At 43.8% G+C, this 24,858-nt stretch overlaps 1 protein-coding gene across 5 annotated transcripts in view; it reads right to left on the minus strand.

Annotated features, from left to right (window-relative positions):
* osbpl1a (oxysterol binding protein-like 1A) overlaps positions 1-24,858 on the minus strand; it is a 28,171-nt gene continuing 3,313 nt past the window's right edge. Inside the window, exons 1-29 of one of the 5 annotated variants that reach the window (XM_056415491.1) lie at positions 24,439-24,499; positions 23,823-23,953; positions 23,668-23,753; positions 21,049-21,123; positions 20,830-20,941; positions 20,620-20,705; positions 19,557-19,701; positions 18,067-18,134; positions 17,934-17,978; positions 17,725-17,798; positions 17,557-17,620; positions 17,340-17,441; positions 15,456-15,587; positions 15,216-15,297; positions 11,870-11,976; positions 8,637-8,805; positions 7,668-7,872; positions 7,006-7,081; positions 4,888-5,022; positions 3,884-3,981; positions 3,620-3,802; positions 3,449-3,556; positions 3,096-3,185; positions 2,723-2,822; positions 2,514-2,630; positions 2,214-2,337; positions 1,276-1,366; positions 905-925; positions 1-644 (exon numbers count right to left, since the gene is read on the minus strand). In XM_056415491.1, coding sequence (XP_056271466.1) covers positions 542-644; positions 905-925; positions 1,276-1,366; positions 2,214-2,337; positions 2,514-2,630; positions 2,723-2,822; positions 3,096-3,185; positions 3,449-3,556; positions 3,620-3,802; positions 3,884-3,981; positions 4,888-5,022; positions 7,006-7,081; positions 7,668-7,872; positions 8,637-8,805; positions 11,870-11,976; positions 15,216-15,297; positions 15,456-15,587; positions 17,340-17,441; positions 17,557-17,620; positions 17,725-17,798; positions 17,934-17,978; positions 18,067-18,134; positions 19,557-19,701; positions 20,620-20,705; positions 20,830-20,941; positions 21,049-21,123; positions 23,668-23,753; positions 23,823-23,953; positions 24,439-24,485 — 2,976 coding nt within the window. In that variant the 5' untranslated portion in view covers positions 24,486-24,499 and the 3' untranslated portion in view covers positions 1-541. Of the gene's footprint in view, positions 645-904; positions 952-1,272; positions 1,367-2,213; positions 2,338-2,513; positions 2,631-2,722; positions 2,823-3,095; positions 3,186-3,448; positions 3,557-3,619; positions 3,803-3,883; positions 3,982-4,887; positions 5,023-7,005; positions 7,082-7,667; positions 7,873-8,636; positions 8,806-11,869; positions 11,977-15,215; positions 15,298-15,455; positions 15,588-17,339; positions 17,442-17,556; positions 17,621-17,724; positions 17,799-17,933; positions 17,979-18,066; positions 18,135-19,556; positions 19,702-20,619; positions 20,706-20,829; positions 20,942-21,048; positions 21,124-23,667; positions 23,754-23,822; positions 23,954-24,438; positions 24,500-24,858 lie in introns of those variants that run through there. The other 4 variants (XM_056415494.1, XM_056415493.1, XM_056415492.1 and 1 more) reach the window with 4 other exon arrangements.

The following is a 24,858-nucleotide window of genomic DNA, read 5'->3' on the forward strand; positions in this document are numbered from 1 at the left end:
GTCATTGAAGTGTTTTATTTTCAATTAAAAACACTCAACGCGGAGGCAAAAACGCCATAATATACAAGTTTCTACATCATGTGACCTTTTGACCTGTTGACATTTTGACCCCTCCCAATCGGTCTCGTACGTCTGTGACACACCAACAGCTTCACAGACATAATTATAATAATAATAATAATAAATCAACGTGTGCTTTATGAAATCACAGAAACAATTAAGTTTAAGATTGATGTAGAAAATATACTGCGTGATATAATAATTATTTTTTCTTGCTTCCACTCGTCAGCCTCACGTTTGTATTTGTGAGGTCAGAGGTCACTGGATGGATCCGTGTGAAGTTTATATACAGGACCACATTTAGAGTTATTATGAACATTTACAAGAAGACGGGACCCCCACCCCCAGCTGTACATACAAACACTACATTTTAAAACACATGCACAGTCAAATCATTTTTTTTTAAATGCAAAATGTTCCAACCCTGTAGGCGTGAAGGCCCCGCGGCGTGAAGGCCCCGCGGCGTCGGGGTGCCGCCCCCTCAGTAGATGTCCGGCAGCGCGCCGTACTTCCTGTCCCAGTAGCCGCTGCAGAAGATCCAGTCCTGGGTGCTGGTGTGGGGGTTCGGACCCTGCTGGAACCACCTGGAACCACAACAGGGACACATCAGCACTCGGGGAGGGGGAGGGGGGGGGCACGAGGTCATGGGGGGATGCGCGAGGGAATCGGCCATTTTTATTATTTAGTCTCAAATTCGAAGAGGAACCCTTTGCCCACGCTGAGTCCGTCTGTCGAGGACTCGCCTCTGAAAAACATTCCTCTAACAATTCAAGCGGGTGACAGAAGCTGGAAACACGGAGCGAGAACACGTCCGAGGACACGCGGTGAAGCAAAGGACTCTGACCTCGGGCCTGCAGCCGGACTCCTGCTCATCAAAGCCGCCGCGCAGCACACCAGCAGAGGAAGAGGAAGAGGAAGAGGAAGAGGAGATTTAGCTGCGAGGATTTTCAAAGCAGACGCGACATGAAAGAGACGAGAAACGGTGACACCTGAGAGGAAGTACAATGAAGTACATGTACATGTACAACAAGTACAAGGTTATCTCATTTAACTTATGGAAAGAAGGTTTGGACGTGTATTTCCTTTTAAAGACATAAATCTCCATTTAAAGTAAATAAAAAGACATAAATCTGCATTTAAAGAGAGGAGATCCCTTTAAGAGAGGAGATCTGTTTAAGAGAGGAGATCCCTTTCAGACCTTCATCGTCGTCTCACCTCGTCTTCCTCTCTTCATCGGCTCTGGACCGGTTCTTGCGAGCCGCTCTCTGTTTCTCCTCCAGCCTCTTCTTCTCCTCACTGGCCAGATCTACGAGGAGACCCAGAGTCTCAGATTCACGAGTCTCACATGTTTTATATAAATATATAAAAATATATATAATATATATAAAAATAAATATCTAATATATATAATATATACAGGACTGTCTCAGAAAATTAGAATATTGTGATGAAGTTCTTTATTTTCTGTAATGCAATTAAAAAAACAAAAATGTCATGCATTCTGGATTCATTACAAATCAACTGAAATATTGCAAGCCTTTTATTCTGATTTATTGCTGATTATGGCTTACAGCTTAAGAAAACTCAAATATCCTATCTCTAAATATTAGAATATTATGAAAAAGTATACTAGTAGGGTATTAAACAAATCACTTGAATTGTCTAATTAACTCGAAACACCAGCAAGAGTTTCCTGAGCCTTGACAAACACTCAGCTGTTATAAATCTTTTTTTTTACTTGGTCTGAGGAAATCTTAAAATTTTATGAGATAGGATTTTAGAGTTTTCTTAAGCTGTAAGCCATAATCAGCAATATTAAAAGAATAAAAGGCTTGCAATATTTCAGTTGATTTGTAATGAATCCAGAATGCATGACATTTTTGTTTTTTTAATTGCATTACAGAAAATAAAGAACTTTATCACAATATTCTAATTTTCTGAGACAGTCCTGTATACAATATATCTAATATATAAATATATATAAATATCTAATATATCTAATATATCTAATATGTATATAAATATCTAATATATCTAATATATCTAATATCTAATATATATAAATATATATAATATATATAAATATAAATATGTAATATATAAATATATAATATATATAATATATATATAATATGTATTATATGTGGTGTTACCGATGTCTCCGTTCTCCATGGCTCGGATGTCGGGCCTCAGCCTGCAGTCTGTCTGAGGAAGCTCCGCCTCCATCTCTCCACGCAGCTCGTTGAGTTGCATCGCGAAGGATGTGAAGCTGTACATCTGCAAAGTTTGTCGATCAGAATGTCAACAACAACAACAACAACAACAACGAGAGAAAAGTTGCAAGAAAAACGTGTTTCCTGTCCACAACACAACCGTCTCTGTCCACTCCGAGCAGACGATGCACCCGAGACAATTAATGAATTATTAATTATTAATGAAGGAGTTATTCGGACCTCGGTGGAGTTGGCCGGGCGCGGCGCGATCCTCCACAGCAGCCGGCTGCCGGGGATCACCTCCACGGTGTCTCCTGGTGTCGCAGGGGGAGGAGCCTCCTGGCCCTCGCCGCCGCCCTGAAACACGCCGTGGAACACACGTTAACCCCCGCGCCCTCCGAGTGACCTCGCGGTGACCTCACAATGACCTCACGGTGACCTCGTCGTACCGCCTTGCCGCTTCGCTTCCTGTGCGCCTCGAAGGCGGCCGGCTCCACGGCGTAAAGGCACTCGGTCCACTTCCCGTAGAGCGCGCACAGCTTCTTCTTGCTGCGGGACGTCACGGAGCGTTACTACGTTATTACAGGACAGACTTAGTCTCCTTCTTTGACGTTTTAATGCGGAAAACGATTCATTTAAAAGTAAGAAATGAGCTCAAGAGACCAGAAGATAACCTCCTGAGTTACAAATAAAGCCGATTTAGCCAGTTTAGTGAGTCGTAATTCTACGACATGATGCGTGATGAACTGTATTCACTCCCTCGGCCCCCGGGGGAGGAGGAGGAGGAGGAGGAGGAGGAGGAGCAGCAGCTGGGCCTCCTACCTGCGGTCCAGGATGAATCCCTCCACCTTGTGAAGCTCTTTGCCAAAAAGACCACAAGGTTTGAAATTCAGGCAACAACGTTCACCAGTTCTGTGATGACAGGAGGAGAAGAGACCGTTAGCCTCTCTCTCTCTCTCTCTCTCTCACTCTTTCACTCTCATCTTCATTCACAATCTCTAACTCTCTAACTCTTTAACTCTCTCACTCACTCTCACTCACTCTTTCAATCTCATCCTCATTCACTATCTCTAACTCTCTCTCTTTCACTCTCTCACTCTCTTATTCTCTCTCTCTCCCTCTCATTACATTAACATAAACATAAAGACTGTTTTTCTACATCCTGGTCCTCTGACCTGTGGTTGACCACCTCCATGTTCCCGTACTGCTCGATCCACAGCTGGCCCACGATGATGTTGTGCACGCAGCAGGTGGGGTTGGTCCAGGTGTACGCCTCGTTGTACCTGAAGACGGTTGAATGTTCACGGAATGTCGCTCATCTCTCCCGATGGTGAACAGCGTCTCACCTGGGCAGCTCCAGCGTGATGACGCCTTTAGGCTCCGCCTCCACGCTCTTGCCCAAGAACTTGAGTTTGGGGTAGATGGACCCGTGGAACACGAAGTCGCGCTCCAGGCCCTCGGCGTGGAAGGCGCTGACCGGCGGATGGTGGCTCACCTGCTCCGACAGCAGCCGGAAGCCCAGGTCCTCTCTGGGGGGCGGAGTTCATGAGGTGTGTGTGTGTCGTCACCGGGGTCCGAACGCGCGGCGCCGTGCGACCCCCCCGACTCACCTGACCAGCTCGTAGGTTTCCCCCAGCAGGGGGTTGAACGGCTTCCCGGTCCGCTCCCACTGCGACGCCACGGCGGACACGGCGAACGCCGCCACGTACTGCCGCCGCCACGGGAGACAACGGTGTGACAATGGAGACGTGGTGGTGCACGTGGTGGTGTATGTGGTGGTGCATGTGGTGATGCATGTGGTGGTGCATGTGGTGGTGCATGTGGTGGTGCATGTGGTGGTGTATGTGGTGGTGCATGTGGTGGTGCATGTGGTGGTGCATGTGGTGGTGTATGTGGTGGTGCATGTGGTGGTGCATGTGGTGGTGTATGTGGTGGTGCATGTGGTGGTGCATGTGGTGGTGCATGTGGTGGTGCATGTGGTGGTGTATGTGGTGGTGCATGTGGTGGTGCATGTGGTGGTGCATGTGGTGGTGCATGTGGTGGTGTATGTGGTGCATGTGGTGGTGTATGTGGTGGTGCATGTGGTGGTGTATGTGGTGATGCATGTGGTGGTGCAAGTGGTGGTGCATGTGGTGGTGCATGTGGTGGTGCATGTGGTGGTGCATGTGGTGGTGCATGTGGTGGTGCATGTGGTGGTGTATGTGGTGGTGCATGTGGTGGTGCATGGTGGTGCATGTGGTGGTGTGGTGGTGCATGTGGTGCATGGTGGTGCATGTGGTGGTGCATGTGGTGGTGCATGTGGTGGTGCATGTGGTGGTGTATGTGGTGGTGCATGTGGTGGTGCATGTGGTGGTGGTGCATGTGGTGGTGCATGTGGTGCACATGGTGGTGCATGTGGTGGTGCATGTGGTGGTGTATGTGGTGGTGCATGTGGTGGTGCATGTGGTGGTGTATGTGGTGCACATGGTGGTGCATGTGGTGCACATAGTGGTGCATGTGGTGGTGTATGTGGTGCACGTGGTGGTGCATGTGGTGGTGCATGTGGTGCACATAGTGGTGCATGTGGTGGTGTATGTGGTGCACATGGTGGTGCATGTGGTGGTGCTGGCCGTACCTTCATCCTCTCGGCGGCGTCGGGGCAGCCGTTGGCGCGGTGCAGCAGGTGGGTGTGCTCCATGTACTCCGTCAGGCGCTGCAGGAAGCTCAGCGGCTCGTTGAAAATCACCGGCATGGTGATCTTAGACAGCTCCTAAAATATAAATAAATATATAGATATATAGATATAAAGATATATAAATATATAGATACATAAATATATAAATATATATATATATATAAAGAAATATAGATATATAAATATATAGATATATAAATATAGATATATAAATATATAGATATGTAGATATATAAATATATAGAAAAATATATAGATATATAAATATATAAATATACAGATATAGACGTGGAGAGAAATTATTGTTGTAATAATAATAATGAATATTTTAGTTTTTTCTCCCGGTCATTTTTCACGTGACCTCGTCGCTTCAGACGGAAGAACAACGGCACAATACATAAATAATTACAAAATATATAAATGACTGATTACAACACACACACACACACATACAAACACACACCATCTGAATATGACATACCAAAGAAAATTGCATGTGTATAATTAGCGTATCCTTTAGTTATTTAAAAGAAGAAAAAGAAACCATGGTGGATATTTAAACTCCTCGACCTTCGACCCCGAGGTGGATCCAGGAGGTTTTGAGCCTTTCATGCTCAACAATGCTCGTCCTCTGGCTGATGAAGACGAGCGTCGGAGGATGCAACTCAAAGAGAAGTTATCTTTACAGGAATTAAATAAAAGCTTCTCCTGCTCACAGGAACGCTTTGACTGTTTAATATGACGGTGGAAAAGGCCGAAGGGGAAGTATCCGTAGAAATGTAACGTTCTAATGTAAGAGGAATAGCTTATATATATAAATATATATATATATATTAGTGCTGTGAAAAATAACGCGTTAACTCAGTTAATTCAATTACAGGTTTAACTAGTTTTTAAAAAAAACGCATTTAACGCATGCGCAGAATGAGCTTCCAATCCGTCTGTTGTTGGTCGTCGGGACGAAAAAAAAGTCACTTGCAAAATGAGCTTCCAATCCACCACTTCAATCTGAACTCTGTCCGCTCTCATGCAGACGGTCTGTTCATCGGTAATGATCCTTCCGCAGGTTCACCTCCGGAAACCTGGTTACGACTTTTACTTCCTGTAGATCAGGGTCTCAACACGTCGATCGCGACCTGCCAGTCGATCGCGGCGTAGTGTTGGTAGATCGCATGACATTAAAAAGATTGGCCCGCCCCCTGACATGTTCTCTATAGCACGTCTTTGTTCTTTTATTAAACTAAACGTCTGTTGTTGATCGTATCTCCACAGCAGCATGTCATTTCTGTCTCTTCGCGTTGCGTTAACACTTATCGATCTCCGTCTCGCGCCACAGAGCTCCGTGCGCGCGCATCGGGACCGAGCAAAGAAAAAGTCACTTGTCAATCTGTCCACCTTTAGATTGTATCATGGTGGAGTTCATGGTTGACAAACAAGAGAAAAATGCTCTGTTTAACCCTCCTGTTACCTTTACATTTACGAACATATTTTACCCTCGGGGTCAATTTGACCCCAGCAATTAAAACCTCCAGAAAATTATTAGAATTAATATTGCTTCCCAAGTTTAAGTGTGAGGTACTTTATGTTTGTTTGTTGACTACCTAAATAGCCCTTTAAATAAATAAAATAGTTGATATTTCTGATATGTTTGACACAGTGAAAAACAGCCTGGGGTCAAATTGACCCCAAAGAACACCGACATTAAACATTGAATGGGGTCAAATTGACCCGAAAGGTAACAGGAGGGTTAAACATTCTGTTTATGATGAAGATGTATTAATGTTCCATATGGAAGAAAACTGCTAAATAACTGCTGAGTTGCAGCACCATTGTATAGAAGAATGTATAAATGTATATATCCGTCTTTTGTCATAAATCTCTATGTTCTCACAAAATATACCGAGAATAAATCATGATTAATCCACAAAAACCTGTGATTAATCCGATTAAACATTTTAATCGTTTCACAGCCCTAATATATATATATATATATACATAAAGGATTAAGGTGACATCATCCTACCCTCAGCGAGCGGGGTTATTAATCTTCTTCCTCACCATTCCGATGCAGTTCCTCAGGATGCTCCAGATACTGAAATCATTCCTGGAGAACATTGGAGCAGGTAAACTGGTCCTAGAATAACACACACACACACACACACACACACACAGACACACACACGCACACACACACACACACACACCAATAGACACACACACAGACACACACGCACGCACACAGGCACACACACATACAGACACAGACACAGACACACACACACACACACGTGTTGACATCGTATTTCAGACTTAAAACTAAATCCCTCCAGAATGTAACATTTTGGTGGTGATGATCACGGCGGAAGTTTTTTAATATGTATCTAAGGGGAAATTATATAAATATAAAGTTTACATTTTTTGTTTTTTTGCAGAGCAATAAAAAAAAAAGTGATAAAAAATAAAATAAAAAAAAAGATCATTTAAATTAAAACTTTTAGACTGATTATTGCATCACACGACCTCATCAATGATGTAAGGGCCCGACACCAGAGCCGGCCCTCAGCCTACCTGAATTATTCAAGAGGCTCAGAGAAACCAAAAATGGCGGAGGAGACACGCCCCCTTTCTGTTGAGTTTGTCCTCATTTGATGAAAAGTGGATAAAAGCTCCGGGGGGGGGGGGGGGGGGGATTTCTAAATCTGTGGGGTCACACCGCTGACCTATGCTTCAGGATCCCGCTGGGTTGAGTCTCGTCCCCGTCGCCATGGTGATCCTCCATGCTGGCGGTGCTTAACGACATCGTGGAGCCGTCGTGGTCGTGGTAATCCTCCTCTTCCTCTTCGTCCTCTTCGTCGTCGTCCTCCTCCCCACAGGAATGGCTGGCCACCGTCTCGAAGCCGCTCAGGGAGATCTCCGAGTCGGATTCTGTGATGGACGCATAGGAGGATAATTTGTTTGTTTGTTTGTTTTCTGAGAGGTGGCGTGTGGCGTGTGGCGTGTTGAAGCCGCGGCGTGAAGGACTTAGCGCCTCCGGCTATGAGAGAGGAAGCCGCGCCCGTCACTGCGTGTCATTATTAATCCTAATTTAATGTATTCAGGGTCATATGTCTTCACCATACAACAACAACAACAACAACAACAGGTTTCTGTCCCTGCATTCAAAGGAATGATATTCATCCAACAGTGGCAAAGAGACTCAAGTTGTCTCAATAAAGAAAGTAGTAAAAAAAATAAAAAATTGGCCATCAAATAAATGTTTGAGGCAGTACCTCCGCAGCCCACTGGAGGCGCTCTGAGCCTGTTGGCTACCTGCTGCTTTTAGCTCCGCCCCCTCATGACACTTCTAGCCAAGATGGTGACGGCAAAACACTACGATGCCCCGAACCAATGAGTGACGTCACGTTTACTACGTCCACTTATTCAACTTTAGTTGCCATTCTGGAACTTTAGTAGCCATTTTTTAAACTTTACTAGCCATTCGTTAACTTTAGTTGCCATCTTTGAACTTAAGTAGCCATTCTTTAACTTTAGTAGCCGTTCTGGACCCCGGCGTCAGTCAGTTTGAAAGGTCACAACACCAGGCGGTGACTGTTCATCCCGAGCAGGACAAACACAGCTGAGCTGAGTCACCTGAACGCACCAGGTGGCTCCGGCCCCCCGAGGCGTGTTCTGATGACCCGGTGACTCACCGGAGACGGCGTCGTGGAACTCATCCTCGCTGAGGGCGCCGCGCGGCGACGGCGAGGAGCCCGAGACGACGGACTGCTCCAGCTGGTGGTGCTCGGTGGCGAGAGTCTGCAGAGCCTCAGAGAGGATCCGGTTCTTCTCCACCTCCTGATCCAGTTTCACACTGCGCACCTGAGCACACACACACACACACACACACACACACACACACACACACACACACACACACACACACACACACACACACACACACACACACACACACACACACACACACACACACACACACACACACACACACACACACACACACACAGACACACACAGACACACACTTCATGTGTTTGACTCTCAGAACTCAAACGCAGCACGCCGCCGGCGGCCCCGCCCCCTTTGCCTCCCGTCCTATCATTATCAGAGGGCCCCGCTCATCGGTAATGGAGGCCAGCAACCTGGACGGCTCCGGTGACCCGGGGAGGAGAAGCGGCTCGAATGGCGGGCGATGTCGGATGTGTAAACGCCATCCGCCCCAAACGTGTTACTTTCAAAAATAAATAAATATGTAAATATATAAGTGAGTGAGGAAAGGGGACATCAGGGTGAGCTGCTCTTACATCTCATGTTCAGACTGAAGCTCAAAGTCAAACTCCAGGTGCACCATGATGGGGGGCGTTGCATTTTACACGTTACATGTTACATGTTACATGTTGCACATGCATGCTAGACGTTACATGTTACTTGTTGCACGGTACATGTTACATGTTGCATGTTACATGTTGCACGTTACATGTTACATGTTACACGTTACAAGTTACATGTTACATGGTGCACGTTACATTTTACATGTTACACGTTACAAGTTACACGTTACATGTTACACGTTGCACGTTACATGTTACTTGTTGCACGTTACATGTTACATGTTACATGTTGCACATGCATGTTACACGTTACATGTTACACGTTACAAGTTACATGTTACACGTTACATGTTGCACATGCATGTTACACGTTACATGTTACACGTTACAAGTTACACGTTACATGTTACACGTTACAAGTTACATGTTACACGTTACATGTTACACGTTACAAGTTACATGTTACACGTTACATGTTACATGTTGCACATGCATGTTACATGTTACACATTACATGTTACACGTTACATGTTGCATGTTACATGTTGCACATGCATGTTACACGTTACATGTTACATGTTACACGTTACAAGTTACACATTACATGTTGCACGTTACATGTTGCACGTTACATGTTGCACATGCATGTTACACGTTACAAGTTACATGTTACACGTTACATGTTGCACGTTACATGTTGTACGTTACATGTTACACGTTACATGTTACATGTTGTACGTTACATGTTACACGTTACATGTTACTTGTTGCACGTTACATGTCACATGTGCATGTTACACGTTACATGTTACACATTACATGTTACACGTTACATGTCACATGTGCATGTTACACGTTACACATTACATGTTACATGTTACATGTTACACATTACATGGTAAACGTGCATGTTACACGTGCGGCGAGGTGAAGTGAGTTCAAAGAGCTGTATAACAACAACAACAACAACAGCAGCAGCAGCAGCAGCCGCCGTGGCTCACCACCAACACGGTGAACTTTGAGGAGGAGCCTCCTGCAGCGTCTCTCCTCCAGGAGGTGCAGCGCTGCAGGAGCTGGAAGTGAGTTTGGCTGTAATCTGTGGATCATCACCCCCCCCCCCCCCCAGCCCTCGGCCTAGATTTACATGCATCCTAAACATTGTTTAGACAGCCGCTAACTCTCATTCTGATGTGACGGCTCAGAGAGAAATATAACAATCATAATCATAATAATGTAGAGTTTATGGATCCCACAGCCGGGGATCGAACCCACGACCCCGTGGCTACGGGACGACCAGGCAGCCGACCCCCCAACACCGGTTCAGAGAGTGATGCAAATGAAGTGAAAGCAGTGAGTTACGTAGGATTCTGGTGGCAGCGGCCGTGCCTCCTTTGATGCTGCTCTCTGATTGGCTGCAGAGCACATGGCTTCTTCAAAGGGAGTCACATCAAACCAGCCTTTTGTTACACATGTCAAAAAACGATGTAAAGATGTCTTCTGTCAGGGATCTTCCTCCCACTGTTTTTACAATAGTGTCATTTCATTGCAATATTGAGAATACATGAGTGTGAGTGTGTGTGGGGGGGGGATTACCGACAAAGTGTTGGGCAATATTACGTTTTCAACGTAATGAGCGGACATGACAATAACAACTACTACTATCAAATGGCTTCAAATACTTGTTGTTGTTGTTGTTGTTGTGTGAACAGTAACGATGAAACGCTCCTCTCTGGCTCGACTGAGGCAGCCAATCAGATCGAGCAGGAGGCGGGACTTTAACCCCGACTTCCTGTTGGCGATTTTTAGTGATGACAAACTACATCATTGTAGCTCCTCCTCCATTTACAACAGCAGGAGCTCAATGTAAAACATAAATAATGAATATCTATCCTTCCTCCCATTTATTTACATTTGATCACTTGGTGGCACATAATAATAATAATACGTAATCGCTGTGAAGCGACATAAATACGTGTTTCTACACCGTTTCAGAGCTGATGCACGGGGCTGCTGCGTGTTGTGAGCGATACAAAGAGGTGCCATCTTATGTCCCTCCTCTGAAGAGATGTAATCTATCCATTGAATTCCTCCATTTTAATCAAATCCATTGAGTCGGACACAAAGAAAAGAAGAAAAAACAACATCTGACAGCTCAGAACGGCCCTCCGAGAAGCTCACCAGGAGGTGGGAACAATGCCTCAATTACCTCTTATTCTTTCTTATTCTATCACTTTACATCCGAGGGTCACCAGCGGGAGAGGATCCTCTTGATTGCAGTATTTACAGTCTGCATTTTTATTATTTTTCTTTAAAAAATAGGGGGGGGGGGGGGGTCATGTCACTCAGATTCAAAGAATATATAATGTGATATTTTCTCATTTCCACTTGGAAAGAAAACTCTTCCCAGAGGTGACGTCCCGGTGTCATATCCCACAGATGTATTCACGGTATTGTCATTCAACTTTTTATTGGAGCGGCGGCAAAAAGTTTTCAGAGCGGAATAATTCTAATAATTATTAAAAAGTTCTAAAAAGGAGAGAATGAAATGAAGTTTGAGTAGAAAATGATAAAAATAAATTAAAAAAAACACTCACCGCTTCCCGTCTGGAGAGGAGGCCGAGACAGACGGCGAGGCCGGAGCTCATCTCGCCGGACAGATCGCCGATTTCCTGTAGTTTCTGCATCACGGTGGATGGAAACCCTGAAGGGGGGGGGGGGCAAAGTAATTAGGTGGAATACAAAAAATATATATATTTATATATATATCTGTGTTCTTAGATGTAATTATGTCAGAAAGGTGATGTGTGAATGTGTCATTTGCTGTGGTTTTTATAATTATTTTGAATTTTCTTGGTCTTTTTTTACCCTTTTAATTTCTCCTTCCTCTCTGTATCGTATCTTTAAAGTCTTGTCTTATTTATTTTTATTTAAAACATTTACATGAATATGTATATACAGGACTGTCTCAGAAAATTAGAATATTGTGATAAAGTTCTTTATTTTCTGTAATGCAATTAAAAAAACAAAAATGTCATGCATTCTGGATTCATTACAAATCAACTGAAATATTGCAAGCCTTTTATTCTTTTAATATTGCTGATTATGGCTTACAGCTTAAGAAAACTCTAAAATCCTATCTCATAAAATTTTAATATTTCCTCAGACCAAGTAAAAAAAAAGATTTATAACAGCTGAGTGTTTGTCAAGGCTCAGGAAACCCTTGCAGGTGTTTCGAGTTAATTAGACAATTCAAGTGATTTGTTTAATACCCTACTAGTATACTTTTTCATGATATTCTAATATTTAGAGATAGGATATTTGAGTTTTCTTAAGCTGTAAGCCATAATCAGCAATATTAAAAGAATAAAAGGCTTGCAATATTTCAGTTGATTTGTAATGAATCCAGAATGCATGACATTTTTGTTTTTTGAATTGCATTACAGTAAATAAAGAACTTCATCACAATATTCTAATTTTCTGAGACAGTCCTGTATATATAAATATATAAATCAATAAAAGATGCCAAGGGCAAGGAGGCATCGCAAATTAATAAACTGGAATACAATGTAAATATATATATATATCTCTGTCAGACTGCTGATGTGTCAATGTGTTGTTTGCTGTGGTTTTTATAGTTATTTTTAAATTCTTTTGGTCTGTTTTTTACCCTTTTTATTTATCCTTTCCCTCTGTATCGTATCCTTAAAGTCCTGTCGTGTTAATTTGTCAAATGAAAATAAATATATATATAATTAAAGCTGCAAGCAGCGATGAACGGGTCCTCTTCCTGCTTCGCACGTCGGGGGTGCTGGCCGGACCCCGGCCCCCTCGGCCGCCGCGCGCGCACGCGCGTGACCGCGTTTGCGCGCGAACGCCGACACTGATTTTACTTTGCTAGTCGGTGGCGCTTTGACTCTGAGTGAAAAAGGGATTGATATCCTCAGGCCTTGAATTCTACGAAATGATGAGAAGTTTGAGATTTTTGAGCGAGTCCAGTTTAGGGGCAGGGACGTGACAATGTGAACATATACATGCATCATGTGTATCCATGTGAAGTCTAGACCTTGTCATGTAAATTACATGTGAATGTGATTCAACGTGTCGCTACGAGCTCCACAGGGAAGCATCATCGAGGTCTTAGGTCTATTCTGGTATATTTTGAGAGCGATCTGAATAATCTGCGAGGAGCAGTGTATAAAAGTAAAAAACATGTAACTTCCTAGTGGCACTAGTTGGCGCTAAGTCCAGAAAAAAAAATTAGCATATGGATGTCTTCAGGGTCATTATGTCATGATGTATGAGAAATATGGAGCAGTTTCCATTATGTATGGCTGAGTTACAACACATGTATGGCTGAGTTACAACAACGACAATTTTCATGGCGAATGGCGTTTCTTTCCAGAAAAAAAAATTTGCATATGGAAAAATTAGCATATGGATGTCTTCAGGGTCATTATGTCATGATGTATGAGAAATATGGAGCAGATTCCATTATGTATGGCTGAGTTACAACAACGTCAATTTTCATGGCGAATGGCGTTTCTTTCCAGAAAAAAAAATTAGCATATGGAAAAATTAGCATATGGGTGTCTTCAGGGTCATTATGTCATGATGTATGAGAAATATGGAGCAGATTCCATTATGTATGGCTGAGTTACAACAACGTCAATTTTCATGGCGAATGGCGTTTCTTTCCAGAAAAAAATTAGCATATGGAAAAATTAGCATATGGATGTCTTCAGGGTCATTATGTCATGATGTATGACCATTATGTATGGCTGAGTTACAACAACGTCAATTTTCATGGCGAATGGCGTTTTTTTCCGCACAAAAAATTAGCATAAAAAAAAATTGGGATGTCTTCTAGTTCATGTCATTATGTGTATGATGAGTGATAAAGATTCCATTATGTATTTTATGGCTGAAGTTAGGTGTCTTTACAAATAAGGCCACACCCCTTGGATGTTCATTGGTCCATATCTTCTGAACGCAATGACATATTAACTATCTTTCAAAGATTTATGATGGCATAGAATCAATAATGAACCACAACAAGTTGTGTATGATTCGGACGAAGCGTTTAGGAGAAGTTGAAAAAAAACAGTTTTTAAAGAAATTCAAAATGGCGGAAAATCTAAGTAGGCGGAGCTTAGGGTCTGAGAGCTTTTTGTAGAGCTGGTCAATTCTGACCTGTGGACCAAATCTCAAGTCAATCGGTCATCGGGGAAGAAAACTATTGCTGAAAAAAGAAAGTTTGTAGGGGCGCTAGAGCCATTTTTTTTTTATGTAATAATAAAAAACTCAATAATAATAAAAAAATTTTCACCTGCTTGTTGTGAATTTCACTCTGCTGGGGCGTACAGTGTGCGGGGCAGACGACGTTACGACACGACAAAGAAGATAATAATAATAATATATATTAATAGGTTCCTCCTCTGCGGGGCCTAGTCCCTAATCACTAGACCCTAAATATATAAATATCTATATAAATATATAGATATAAAAGCTGCCACGGGGAATGAGGCACCACAAAGTAATAAAAATAAAAAAAAATAATATATCTGTGTTCTCAGATGTACTCATGTCAGACTGGAGAAGTGTGAATTTGTTATTTGCCGTGCTTTTTCTCATTTATTTTGGTCTGTTTTTTGTCTTTATTTCTCCTTTCCCTCTGTATTCTATCTTTAAAGTCCTGTCTTGTTAATATGTAAAACGAATACATATATATAAACAAAAAAATAAAAAGATGCCATGCTTAAAACAAGAAACAAAAAAAAGAAAGAAGAAAAGTGGCGAGCACAGCGAGCGTCTAATGACAGAAACACGACTCTTAATTACGAGGATTACAGACGCAATTCTATCTAAATATTCGAAACATTCTATATATATATATATATATATATATATACATGTAGTTGACAATGAAACAGCAGGTTTTACTCTCTGCCAGCCCGTCGCTCCTCAGCAGGGACAGGAAAGCTTCCACCTCCTCCTCCAGCTTCTTCTGCTTGTTCTGCGCCTCCTGGTTTCAGGGAGATGAGAGGAAACGGCAGGTGAACAAAAGCAGCGCCGGGGGGGCCAGAGAGGGGGGGGGGCTTTCTACTTCTGCCAAAACACTGCGGCTCGCTCATCTGACACGCTAATTATGGATTTTTCTTTATAGATTTCCTTCCCAGCCACCTGTAGCGAGTCCGTGAGCTCCCCGAGTGCCTTGGCCGCCTCCTCCTCGTCCTCCTCCCCCCCGCTGCCTTGCTCGTGGGCGCAGTAGTGGGTGCTGTAGGCGGAGTGCTCCTCCACCGCGGCCAGCCAGCCCTGGGGCACCGGAACAGATTGGATTAATTTGGGTTCGCTATGAAAATCATGAATGATTCATAAATAAATAACCTTTAACCTTGGAACTACCAGCTTCTATCTGCTGGTTGTCTTATTTATTTTTTATAGAGGTTTTTTAAATCTTGATGGTCGACGTTCTTAAATCCTCCAGAACAGAACAGAACAGAAGTTTCATTTCATTGGTCAGAATATAAAAAGGCACCACCAACGTATTTCTAAATACATATTAGATTTAAATGTCTAGTCTTTGGACCAAACCAAGTCAAGTATTTAGTCTTTGGACCAAACCAGGTCAAGTATTTAGTCTTTGGACCAATCCAAGTCAAGTATTTAGTCTTTGGACCAAACCAAGTCAAGTATTTAGTCTTTGGACCAAACCAAGTCAAGTATTCAGTCTTTGGACCAAACCAAGTCAAGTATTTAGTCTTTGGACCAAACCAAGTCAAGTATCTAGTCTTTGGACCAAACCAAGTCAAGTATTTAGTCTTTGGAACAAACCAAGTCAAGTATTCAGTTAACTTATATATTAAGAACTATTTTAGATAATAAACATTGTAGTTTATATTTGAGGCGGTGGTCACTAGCACATTTATTTGGAAACAATTGTAGTTTTTAAGAAGAATGAAAGCAGCTTCACCAACATCTAAATGCATGGCTTTCATTTCACATCTCTGAGGAATACGGATAATAGAAGTATGATTATTATATTATTATTGTTATAAAAGGAGAGCAAGTAATAAAAGGCTCTAACTTTGGTCATTTTTATATTAACATTACAAAGATTAGTTTAGAGGAAAGGAACATCGGCTTGTGACACGATGGGGAAAAAGCTCTGAAAGAGTGAATAAAGTCATGGATGAGTGTGAAGAGAGAGAGAGAGAGAGAGAGAGAGAGAGAGAGTCTGTGAATAGTTTCATTATTGTTATTCTCAAATGATATTTTACCTCATCTGAATTTAGAGATCTCTTCACTTCATTCGGGTGCCAGCAGCTGAACGTGTGAGTTATGTAATGGAGACGATGCACACGGACAAACTTTATATTATGAATTATTCAGGAAGTTTGGCAGAGCTCCAAAAAGAAAAAACTGCAGTAAATATCCCAAAAGTATTAGAAATATATGCAATTTTTTGGGGAAAGATATGTTAAAATGTGAAAAATATGTTAACCATTTGTTAAAAGATGTTAATAAAATCTGTGGGGAAAAATGTGTGACATTAATCTAATAAGATATCTTATTTTTATTGAAAAATGTGTAAATAAAAATAAAAATACGTTAACTATTTGTCAAAAGATCTTGGTAAAATGTGAAAGAAAATGTCTGACTATAATCGAATAAGATATCGTGTAAAATATGAAAAGTAGTATTGAAAAATATGGAAATAAAAATATGTTAACCATTCGTTAAAAGATCTTAGTAAAAAATGTGAAAAAAGTGGGACAATAATTTAATTAGATAAGAATTATTAAAATATGTGTAAATAAAAAATATATATATGTTAACCGTTCGTGAACAAATATTAGCATTATTTAGTTTATTTAGTATTTATAATATTTTTAAAAAATGTGAAAAGAATACGAAAAATATCGTAAAATATCTAAATATTATATGTATTGGTAAAACATTGAATGGTTCCCCTGGGCTCGTTCTGAGAATTAATTAGTGCCATGTTAGAGAAGAACTTAGGCTATATAAAAGTGAATTACCAGCCATATGATAAATGAAACTTACCTTTGCCGTTGCCTCGGGGTCGTTTTTGGGCGACACTTTGAAGTGATGCATGCTGTCATCGAAGCACTTGAGGGTAAAGAAGCAGCTGTCTTTGGCTCGGAGCTGGGGTAAAAACGAGAACGTTAAAATAAAAACATCCCAAAAGTGTGCAAAAGTTATACAAAACTCACACAAATTAAAAACCACTGATGTGCAACTCTTTAAAATGCGGGCTTACCAAACACTGAGCGTGCGTGAGCGACTTGCAGCCTCGCCTTCTCCCATTGGCTGCTGCATCCGACCTTCACAGAGGAGAGAGAGAGAGAGAAAGAGAGAGGTCCAAAAATATTTAATTGATCTGTTGCTTAAAATCGGTCCACGTGATTGGAGGAGCCCGGCCACCTACTGTTTGGAGTACCAGGATAGAACCCCGTCTTGGAGGACGACCCAGTAGGAGCGCCAGCCAAAGAATCTGGAGCTCTGCGGGACGCACACAGCAGAAGAAACGCTAAATATCTGTGATTTTCTATTATTGTCGAAATCTTGTTTCTGATTTCAGAGAGAGAGAGAGAGAGAGAGAGAGAGAGAGAGAGAGAGCACAGCGGTGTACCGCACCTTCCAGAGGAGGCCCTCGTACTTCCTCACGTGGCGGGTCGTACCCTGCAAAGGAAACACGGACGAGAAGCATGACGGACGCACAACAAAACTAAATCAGACGAATCAATCAAAGTGCTTTGTGAGCTCTCACTCGGTGAGCGTCGCCTTTGAGCACCAGCTTCATGGCCGTGTCGCCAGCCAGGTCCAACGCCGTCTGGCCTGAGAGTTGTGGGCAAACAAGATGCGTGGGGGAGGGGCTTTAGTATACAATAACACACGTACGTACATACATGTCTCTTTATCACCATTACACTTGTTTGGTCTCCATTCTTGTTGCAACACTCACATGAAATCATAGTTTAAACCTAACCTTTTTTATATTACAAAGGTTACGTTGGAGTCACAGAAATGACCTCAGTGTTCGGCTAAACTAAATCAGGGCTTCCCACACTTTAGTAAGATAATGCAAACACACCTGTAGATGTAGAGCACGTCACTTTAACACTACATGTCGCTTTATGGTCTATTTTACATTAACTAGTTTAGAGCTAACTAGCTATAGCTAGCTCGTATTTAGCAATAGTTAGCTAGTAATTAGCAATAGCTAGCAAGTATTTAGCAATAGTTAGCTGATATTTAGTTATAGTTAGCTGATATTTAGCAATAGTTAGCTGATATTTAACAATAGTTAGCTGATATTTAGCAATAGTTAGCTGATATTCAGCAATAGTATCTGATATTTTGCAATAGTTAGCTGATATTTAGTAATAGTTAGCTAATATTTAGCAATAGTTAGCTGATATTCAGCAATAGTATCTGATATTTTGCAATAGTTAGCTGATATTTAGTAATAGTTAACTAATATTTAGCAATAGTTAGCTAATATTTAGCAATAGTTAGCTAATATTTTGCAATAGTTAGCTGATATTTAGTAATAGTTAGCTCATATTTAGCAATAGTCAGCTAATATTTAGCAATAGTTAGCTAATATTTTGCAATAGTTAGCTGATATTTTGATCACAGTTTTTGTATCATTGATTGACAATTTTCTCTTTGCCAAAAACCTCATTAAAAAAAATACAAAAGCGCTGAATTAGCATCCTGTTGCTTTGCCCTTCATTGGATGGCAGCCAGCAGTGCAGTTAATTGATGGCTTGTGGCTCTGTGGACTCAGAGGAATAAACGACATTCCATTGTTGGTTTTGGGGTCTTTTCATGACAGCTCGCCCCTTTTTAAACACACACACAGAAAATAATGGTTCTGAAATGGTTCTGTAAAAAGCTTTGTGGCTCTACGGAGAACCATCAAGTACTGAAGAACCATTCGTTTAAGGCACCATTATAGGTTCTTTGAAGAACTCTTGAAGGAATTGGTTAAAGAACCCTGGTTTGAAAGGTTCTTCTTGGAACCAGAAATGGTGCCTTAAATAACCATTTTGTAAGGTTCCTTAAGACACCTTTATAGGTTCTTTGAAGAACTCTTTCAGGAAATGGTTCTTTAAAGAACCCTAGTTTGAAATGTCCTCTGTGGAACCATAAATGGTTCTTCTCTGGCATCACTCTGAAGAACCATTGTGCGGTTCCAGATGGCCCCTTCATGTTTCTGTGTGTAGGAGTGACTCGTGGCTGAGGCCCCGGTACCTTTCTTGTTCTGGAGGTTGGGGCCGGCTCCGCTCCGGAGCAGCTTCAGGGCGCACTGCCTCTGGCCCCGGTAGGCCGCGGAGTGCAGCGGCGTGTTGCCCAGCAGGTCCGTGCAGTTGATGTCGGGGGTCTTCGTCCTGCTGAGCTGCAGCAAACACAAGAGATGGAGCCAACAGAAGGCTGATGCCAAATGTCCTGCAGGTCTTTATTGTGCCGCTCAGAACCGGAGCACGACTGTGAGTCATCACTCCGAGCTGGAAGACTTCAGGCTGCTCACAACCTTTCTGCCAGTATCCATTTCTCGAGATTCTTTTTGATATATATTTATTTATATACACAGTTTTTCTTCAGATAAGTTTCCTAATGAGGTTTTTATAGACAGTGTGGTGCTGTCACTGAGACTTAAAGCATTAAAGGCGAACAGGCACACAGTCGAGGCAAGACCTAAATCCCATAAAGTATAAATGATGACATCATGCTGTATAGAAGAAGACTTGATACTAGAGACTGAGACATGAACTCATGTTTACAATGTTTACTGAGGGAATACATCAAGAGAAGTAGAGTCACTATATAGACTTATATACAACCAGAGGAGCCCCCTGGTGGTCAGGAGAGAGAATGCAGCATTAACACATGAATCATATACTTCTATACAACCAGAGGAGTCGCCCCCTGGTGGTCAGGAGAGAGAATGCAGCTTTAACACATGACGCATATACTTCTATACAACCAGAGGAGTCGCCCCCTGGTGGTCAGGAGAGAGAATGCAGCTTTAACACATGAAGCATAGACTTCTATACAACCAGAGTCGTCGCCCCCTGGTGGTCAGGAGAGAGAATGCAGCTTTAACACATGAAGCATAGACTTCTATACAACCAGAGGAGTCGCCCCCTGGTGGTCAGGAGAGAGAATGCAGCTGTAACACATGAAGTATAGACTTCTATACAACCAGAGGAGTCGCCCCCTGGTGGTCAGGAGAGAGAATGCAGCTGTAACACATGAAGCATAGACTTCTATACAACCAGAGGAGTCAGTAGAAGGTATGCAGGTTTCAGCTCACCAGCTGAGTGAGAGTTGAGAGGTCTCCTTCTCGGGCAGCTTCCAGGAGTTCCTCCTCCAGTTTCCTCTCCTCCGTTCTCTCGGCCGCTTGCATCGTGTGCGAGAGAACAAGAAGGACGATTTTTAGAATCGATACATCATATAAACAACGTGTGTGACTGACTACCAACACTATTGATCACTATTAGACACATGTAAGTCTCTCCCTCACCTTCCAACATGCCTGTGATCTCCGCATTTTGAGTGACGTCCTTGGGAATCTGAGCCGTCCCGTTGATGACGGCGGCGCTCGCGTCGTAGCGCAGCAGCAGCATGACGACCTCCTGACCGACACGCGATGGACCGGGTCATTGATCGGTCGATTGAGTGGATGAATCAATGCACGCGCACACAACGAGCAAAGAGACTTTAAAGTGTGGCGTTCAGGTACCTTCCTCCCCGTGAAGGCCGCTTTGTGCAGCGGCGTGTCTCCGACGTTATTGGGCAAGTTAACGTCTGCACCTGCCTGTACGGAGGGGGGGGGGGGGGGTGACACACACGTTTAGACATTTAGTTGTGTGTGTGTGTGTCTGTGTGTCTGTGTGTGCATGTGTGTATGTGTGTGTCCGTGTGTGCATGTGTGTATGTGTGTCCGTGTGCATGTGTGTATGTGTGTGCATGTGTGTCCGTGTGTGCATGTGTGTGTGTGTGCATGTGTGTGTACATATGTGTGTGTATGTGTGTATGTGTGTATGTGTACATGTGTGTGCATGTGTGTGAGTATGTGTGAGTATGTGTGTGTATGTGTGCATGTGTGTATGTGTGTGAGTATGTGTGTGTGTGTGCATGTGTGTGTGTGTGCATGTGTGTGCATGTGTGTGTGTGTGCATGTGTGTATGTGTGTGTGTGTGTGTGTGCATGTGTGTATGTGTGTGTCCATGTGTGCATGTGTGTGTGTGTGCATGTGTGTGTGCATGTGTGTGTGTGTGCATGTGTGTGTCCATGTGTGCATGTGTGTGTGTGTGCATGTGTGTGTCCGCGTGTGTGTGTGTGCGTGTGTGTGTGCATGTGTGTGCATGTGTGTGCATGTGTGTGCATCAGAATCAGAATCAGAAACAGTTTTATTGCCAGGAATGTTTTCACAAACAAACGAGGAATTTTTTTTTGGTGGAAGGTGCAACATTTGGACATGACAAACAAACAACAATCAACACGACAGAAAGACAACAAATAATGTGAAGTGTTTGGGTGTGTGCTTCAAGTGGTGTGTTTTAGTTAAAGTGCATGTTAAAGTGACGTGTGTGGAGGAGGAAGAAGAAGGAGGAGGAGGAGGAGTGAGGAGGAGGAAGAGGAAGGAGCGGGAAGAAGGAGGAAGAAGAGGTGTTAGTCCTGGGTGTGACAGTCAGTCAGTCCGGGTTCCATTGATGAGCCCGACTGCCGACTTTGGTGTGGCGGGTGGTCTTTGTCCTGATGGACGCAGCCTCCTCCCGAGGAGGGACTCGAACAGGAGTGTCCAGGGTGGGAGGGTCAGCGACAATCTTTCTGGCCCGCTTCAGTGACCTGGAAGTGAACAGGACCTGGAGGAAGGCAGATTGCAACCGATAACCCTCTCGGCCGGCGGATGATGCTCTGCAGCCTGCACTTGTCTTTGGCTGTGGCTGCAGGGTGCCAGGCGGTGATGGAGGAGCAGATGATGGACTCAACGATGGCCGTGGGGTGTACCATCATTCTCCCTGGCAGGTTGAATTTCCTCAGCTGCCTCAGGAAGAACATCCTTTGCTGGGCCTTCTTGGTGATGGGCGGATGTTCAGCTCCCACTTGAGGTCCTGGGTGATGATGGAGCCCAGGCGAAGTGGGACTCCACAGCGTCGGCAGAGTCACACAGGATGAGAGGGCGGGTGGGGCTCGTTCCTCCTGAAATCCACAACCATCTCCACTGTCTTTAGGCGTTGAGCTCCAGGTTGTTCTGGCTGCACCAGGTCACCAGGTGGTCAGTCTCCCACCTGTGGCGGTCTCGTCCCACCAGAGATGAGTCCAATGAGGGTGGTGTCATCCATGAACTTTAGGAGCTTGACGGACTGGTGACTGGAGGTGCAGCTGTTGGTGTACAGGGAGAACAGCAGAGGAGAGAACACAGCCTTGGGGGAACCCGTGCTGGTGGTCCGGGAGCCTGAGACGTGTTTCCCCAGCCTCACGTGCTGCTTCCTGTCGGTCAGGAAGTCTGTGATCCACCTGCAGGTGGAGTCGGGCACGTGCAGCTGGGAGAGCTTGTCCTGCAGCAGGGACGGATGATTGTATTGAAAGCAGAGCTGAAGTCCACAAACAGGATCCTGGCATAGGTTCCTGGGAGTCCAGATGCTGGAGGATGTAGTGAAGGCCATGTTGACTGCATCGTCTACAGACCTGTTGGCTCTGTGGCGAACTGCAGGGGTCAGGAGTGGGTCGGTGATGGTCTTGAGGTGTGACAGGACCAAGCGTTCAAAGGACTTCATGACCACAGAGGTCAGGGCGATGGGCCTGTAGTCATTGAGTCCTGTGATCTTGGGTTTTTTGGGGACGGGGATGATGGTGGAGGCCTTGAAGCAGGCTGGAACGTGGCATGTCTCCAGGGAGGTGTTGAAGATGTCGGTGAACACCGGAGACAGCTGGTCAGCACAGTGCTTCAGGGTGGTGTGTGCGCGTGTGCATGTGTGTGTGTGTGTGTCCGTGTGTGTATGTGTGTGTCCGCGTGTTTGCATGTGTGTGTGTGCGCGTGTGTGTCCCCGTGTGTGCATGTGTGTATGTGTGTGTCCGTGTGTGCATGTGTGTGTGTGCATGTGTGTGCGCGTGTGTGTCCCCGTGTGTGCATGTGTGTATGTGTGTGTCCGTGTGTGCATGTGTGTGTGTGCATGTGTGTGCGCGTGTGTGTGTCCGTGTGTGCATGTGTGTATGTGTGTGTCCGTGTGTGCATGTGTGTGTGTGTGCATGTGTGTTTGTGCATGCACGCATGTGTGCATGTGTGTGTGTGTGTGCACGTGTGTGGTGCATGTGTGTGTTTATGTGTGTGTGTGAGTGTGTGTGTGAATCCTACCTTCAGTAATTCCTCCACCACATCTTTGTGTCCGAAGTAGCAGGCCAGGTGAAGAGGCGTCCATCCCAGATTAGCCTTTCTCTTCCCTGAGAAAAGAGTACACACAGTATCACACAGGCACACACACACACACACACACACACACACACACACACCTCTGCAGTTGATGTTGATGTGCGTCTCCTCCCTGATCGTGGACATGAGGAGCCTCTGAATTCCCGGCAGATCTCCGTTCCGGGCGAATCGGAGGAACTGCTCCTCCGGCTCCAGCTCCTCCATGGACCCCCTGTGGAGGAGAACACAGGAGGAGGAGGAGAAGAAAAAAGACGCTTTTCATTTCTGTGACTCAGGCGTAATCAAAAAGAGGCTTTCAGGAGGGACACGTGCAGAGTCTCTGAAAGGGAAACCTAGAAACGCTCGGGAAGTTGGTGGTTATACAATTAGAGCCAAATGGAGAGAAGACGGATGAGGCGGGAGGTTTGTATTTGAGGATTGGGTAATAAAAACTACACGTTTAAGAGTCTTAATGTGCCACAGAACTCAGAAACAAGCTTATCCTATTGAGACATTTCTGTGAAATTGTCAGAATATAAGAAATTATTACGAAATAAACTCGTATTTATTGATAACAACTTCATAGATGTAAAGAGATTAGATTAAAAATCATAATAAATTAGTGAAAATACAAATGGAAAAAAAAAGATTGTGAATAATAACGGGCTGAGTCACAGTGAGTCACATGATCCTCAATCCCATAAACCGGTTTCTCACCCGTTGTTGGCGCGGTTCATTAATTCTTCGCCGTACCAACGTGACATTCCATCATCGTACATCTCTCTCTCTCTCTCTCCCTCCCTTCCTCTCCGCATACCAGAGTGTTACCGCAAGTGCAGACTGTCATGTGGACTGAGACTGTACGAAGGGGGGGGGGGGGGGCGGGTTTCCTTCCTGTAAAGCGGGTCCGGCCACAGCTCTGTTATGCAATAGGTCTGACAGTTGACCCCTCCCACACTCTTGTGACTTTATGTCGCTCACGTGTTCCTAAACGATGACGGATGATGACTCATTAAGATATTTAAACCCGAGACGACTCAAACCTGAGCTTGAGGTAGGCGCATCAAAGTTTGTTTTTTGGAGCCTGGAGGTGTGAAGGTTTACCAGTCAGGGAGGGTCTCATGACAGACTCTGCCC

The sequence above is a fragment of the Pseudoliparis swirei genome, chromosome 5, assembly GCF_029220125.1.
Source record: "Pseudoliparis swirei isolate HS2019 ecotype Mariana Trench chromosome 5, NWPU_hadal_v1, whole genome shotgun sequence".
Lineage (NCBI taxonomy): Eukaryota > Metazoa > Chordata > Actinopteri > Perciformes > Liparidae > Pseudoliparis > Pseudoliparis swirei.